General features: G+C 40.8%; 1 protein-coding gene across 1 annotated transcript; it reads left to right on the forward strand.

Moving 5' to 3' along the window:
* Positions 1–279: 279 nt before the first annotated feature.
* Positions 280–5221, forward strand: LOC140230249 (UDP-glucuronosyltransferase 1A8-like). Its single transcript, XM_072310426.1, has 4 exons — positions 280–1239; positions 1771–1936; positions 2899–3118; positions 4933–5221. The coding sequence occupies exons 1-4, from the start codon at positions 280–282 to the stop codon at positions 5219–5221; spliced, it is 1635 nt and encodes a 544-aa protein (XP_072166527.1).

A 5221-nucleotide genomic window follows, 5' to 3' on the forward strand; every position in this document is an offset into this window, starting at 1 on the left:
GGTTTCTCCGCCGTCGCTTTGACATTCTGGGAGCACCAATGAAGGTAATAGGCACAAAGTTTGATCATGCCAGTGACTGAAGCTTGCGGACTGTTCAGGTCTCGTGGTGTGGAGCTGCTCTGAGAATTCATCTTTAACTTTCACCCCATCAGCTATTGAAGGTGCCATCGTGTGGTGTCAGATTCGATTCTATTGTTTTGCGAGATTTACGGCGTGCATTGAGCCACGTGCCCTTTACAGTTAGCGCTCGCATCAAAAAGTTCTTCCACAAGTACAACCATGGGTTTCTCGCCGAGAGTCAAATCGTTCTTACCATGGAATGCTCTCGGAGCTTTTCTGTTGATTCTCTTAATGTCAGTGCGCACGTCTACTGCAGCAAGGTTTCTGCTACCAAGAGCGAGTCTGACAGCAATGCACAGCCACTTCCTGGCCCTGACTCCCATCACGAAGGCTCTGATCGATCGTGGACATCATGTGACACTGCTCCTCCTAGACAAGAAGGGAACATCCGGCTTTGTTCCTGGAGCTTACTCGAGCAACATCACCATCCCTCATTCCATGACGGGCCAAGAGGTTAAAGATGTTTCCGAGATGTTGGATAAATCTACGAGCATGTCAATGTCACTGAGCAATATGTGGGATGGGGAGCTCAGCAGACTCCTTAATCTGTACAACTACGGGTGTTCTGAGCTCTTTAAGAACAAGGATATCCTCGAAAAGCTGAAAAAGGAGGACATCGATATGGTGATCACTACACCTATCACGGATGCATGTGATCCCCTCATCGCGGCTTATCTCAATGTACCATTTATTGTTGTCACAGCTACCCGACGTACCGTCTTCTGGCACGAAGGACGTTTAGGGGTACCCACACCTCTTTCCTATGTTCCCTTTTCCTTCCTGTTAAACTACTCCGACCGCATGGACTTTTCCGAGCGACTGAAGAATTTTGTAGTCTCGCATACTATCCATCCGCTAATAGAGTATGTAATAGCCTACCGCCCTGTAGCTCAGCTCCAAGCGTTGCATGGAATTCGCCCCGATCTCAACCCGTGGGAAATCCTCAACAGAGGGGCCCTGTGGTTGTGCCACTGGACACTTGCTCTCGAATATCCGCAGCCGACAGCTCCTAACTGGATTCCAATACCCGGGGCCACGCCCATGGATCCGAAACCCCTTCCGGCGAAGCTTCGAGACTTCGTAGAAGGTTCCAGGGATGGTTTCATCGTATTTAGTCTCGTATGTTCACAATAGTTATCATCAACTGCCGTTACACACCCTTCAAATTGCGTTTTATTTTGCCGTTTTGGTAATCATTCCTGCCTAGTAGAAGGCCTGTAAATTGTTCAGTTATGAATACACAAATCTTCGTAAGAAAGGTTGATCTACGCAGTGATCTACGTGCGCAAAATAATTTACATTATGTTGAAATCGATAACGAAAGCAAAATGCAAACATTGAATGGCCATGCAAATGAGTATTATGACAATATTGTGGTAATAGTGATTATAATCCATCAAAAGGTAAATTGGGCTGCGTGGAAAAGAAAGTGAATTTGTCTACAAATTAGTAGCAAATTAGTTTCGATAATACATCGATGGAAGTGAGTTCATTTTCTGGTTTGTATTCATTGCAGCGATATCGAATGAATTATATTTGATTGTTTTTATGATATATATGTCTGTTTGTTCAGTCTTTTTGTCACACAGGTAGCAGGAAGTCATAATCATGAGATCTAGACTGTTTCATTGTCATTTCATTTTCTCTCAGGGCTCCGGAACCACGGCTTTTGACAACCAGACAGTGACCGATACTATCGCTAAGGTCTTCAGCAAGCTGCCGCAGAGAGTCGTGTGGAGATACATTGGACCGAAGCCTCGTTACCTAGGCAACAACACTCTCATTCTTGATTGGCTTCCACAAAATGATCTGCTTGGTAAGATTATCAGAATCTCATTTATAGATTCTCATTATATCCACTGAACGTAATGTTCTGGCGATGCTAATTATAATATTTGCTTCAACGAACTCTTCTTGCCGCAAGAGCATACGCATGAAATCATGGGTTTTGTACAGGGAGATAACAACAGGTATAAATTTACTGTGAGCCACCGCCGTGAAACAAGTGGGCCTACAACGTGAATGTAGAACATACACTAGGCTAAAATCCAGTGATATTACGATTATGCTGTTTTATACGATATTAACCTCGTCTATAGCTCTGATTCGGGTGCATAGATTACGCCCTTCTTTAATATCGATATAATCACAACAGACAAGAAAGCACTCGACACAGAAGAGGAAATATCAATGCTTAAGTTGCTATGATGATTCATGTTTATGACGCAATCATTCGACAGAAACAACCCTATAAAGAGAGTCAAATGAACGGTAGCCTTTTGCATAGCTTACTAATATAACGTTGACTTGTGGAGTGCAGGTACAAGGATTCTTTGTTGGTGCAAAATACGTCATTACTATTTAAGAAAAAAAGTGACGAAGATTATGATAAAGCTATCCTTTAATTTGTAAATAGGTATGCCGTATTTTTTTGTGAATCATGTTAGATACGCTTTCTGCAAGTTTCAGTTCAATCAATTTAATAATCTAAGTGAGGAACTCTGATCAAAAAAGTGATTCAGTGATGTGTATCAACACTAACTTTTGGAGGAAAAGGATTTCTGTTTTGATGGCTATAGGCCAATTATAGTAGTAGATGCAGCATCATTAGTATCTGCGAGGGATGTTTTAAAATAAACACCAAACTAAACCCGTCTTTGAAGTTGTAAAGGAGCGTCAATCCAAGTAGAGATTTTGGGAGTCTAACGTATCACAGCACAATAATGACTAAATTTCATAATCATTGTCTTTGGGTTTTTTTTTTTTTCTTGCTATCAGCACATCCCAGTGTACGCCTCTTGATCTACCATGGCGGCAGCGGCGGAGTACACGAGGCGATCAATTTCGGTGTACCGATGCTCCTTTTCCCGCTTGGGCGAGACCAGCCCACGAACGCCAAGCGGGTAACAGCGAAAGGGATCGGAATCTCGCTGCAGTTAGGAAACCTAGACGAGAAGCTGTTAACGGATTCTCTGCATCAGCTGCTACAGAACACCAGGTAACTAGGCAGCTGACTGTCATGACCTCTAAATAACCACTCAACATCAGAAAACTTTCACCTAAAAATGTGATTAAACGCATACGATACTCACAGGACACTATGCAAGTCATAATCTCTTTTGCACCAGCAAGTTCATGTTTCAGATTATTATGATACACTGTATTCATAGCACACTGCCATAGGCAAGGGATTTTGGGGCTGCACGTGCAATTTTGGAGTGAGAGAAAAAATCCAGTTCTTCCGGGACAAGGGATAATGCTATAATGCTTTACCGGGTGACTTTTAAAGGTCCTGTTTACCTTTGGGAGCAGTGATCTAAAAAATGTTCAAGATATCACTTTTGATGCATATGTGTCACAGAATATCCTACCATATACAAATTTTTGCAATAAAGCCTAAAAATAAAGAGATATCGCTATTTTTTCTCATTAAACCCTAGACGGTTTAATCTGGAAATATTTTTATTATAACTATTGTTCACATTTTGTATATTTAACAATACTCAACATCGATTATACTGGTTCAGATTTTAAGATTTGTTGTTTTTATCCCTAACTCACATTTTAGTAGGCCTACTATTTTGAAGGAATAATGCTGGGTCTTTGTTTCATCTGCAAATGGTGAATCATGCCTTAAAGTCGTGAAAGTAGGTTATCCTCGTATGTTTTGATCGTGACTTGTACAACGAACCTTGAGTTTTATAGCTCCGCAACATTAGTTTTACGGTATACATGATTTTACCTTTCACTTGGAGAATGTGTATTGCTAACGGAAGTGAATCAGGTGAAATCATAGATAAAGAAATCCGTGCAATATGATCGGTGAAGAGCTGAGTGCTTGGAGTTGGTTAGTCGTTTAGTAGGTTTATAGTTTTGACCGAGAAGATTCCAGGAGTGCAGTGCAACTTCATATGTCTGGGCTTCTATATTGGTTTTATGTTCCGGTATTTTTCCTGTGTTTTTTTTTTCACAGATCAAGACTGCTTATTCCATACACATTGATAAAACAGATGTTGTTCCGGTATACTTGTTGCTTTGGGAGGGTCGTGTGCACCGGAAACTTTGAAAAACCACATAACTAGGCTAAAATTACTTTCCCGTCACCAATACCTAATTTGAACACAAGTTGTTCCCATAATTGGCCGTTAAAGCTCTATTCCAAAGTAAACAAATAGATACATACATCAAAAAGTAAATAAATGAATGACTATGTATGGGATAAATAAATAAATAATTATAAAAGTATATAGATATATGAATAAATAAATGAAAGTAAAGACTGGTGCAGTTTAGCCGGCGGAACAAATCTTCTACAGCTGTACTACACGGGTAGCCGATTACAACTATTTTGTATACCTATACATCGATAACGATGAAAGATTGTTGTTTTCAATAGCAAATGTCCCGACATTTTGGCAGCACATTTAAGGTATGTTTGTACATACGTGATGTGTTACATCGCTTGGTGATGCATTGTTTAAGAAAAGTCTTATTTACAACGTCCTGTTATGTTTAAGTGTCTGACAAGAAGCAATTTCTATTTTCAGTTGTAAAGTTTTCGTGGCAATATTTGCACCGGCTAGTGATCACTATACTATGTGGCAACACCCATGAAACACCAAATAAGTTAATAGTATTTGAAGTTGCACGACACAGTTACTGCAATTAGGCCTATAGCAACTGTCAATTGCAGACACAATCATGAATCGGGGCCCAGACCTTTAAATCTGCAACTTTACCTGGAATGATGGCATATAAACTTTGGCTATCTTTAAATCATTTATCTACTTATCTATTTATCTATCACTACAGCTATAAGGAGAATGCAATAAGAGCTTCGGCCATTTTGCGAGATCGGATGGCCAGCCCGCTGGACACGGCAGTCTTCTGGATTGAGCACGTGCTCAAGTTCGGCGGCGACCATCTTCGACTACGAGCGACCGAGATGGGCTTCATTCAACTCCACTCTCTGGACGTCATCGCCTTCCTCGTCGTAGTCGTTGTTGCATGGTCGTATCTATCGTACGTTATTCTCGCAGTATGCTGTAGGTCGCTATGCAAACGAAACAAAAGCAAAACCAGTAAAACTAAAAAGGACTGA

The sequence above is a fragment of the Diadema setosum genome, chromosome 6 (genome assembly GCF_964275005.1).
Source record: "Diadema setosum chromosome 6, eeDiaSeto1, whole genome shotgun sequence".
Lineage (NCBI taxonomy): Eukaryota > Metazoa > Echinodermata > Echinoidea > Diadematoida > Diadematidae > Diadema > Diadema setosum.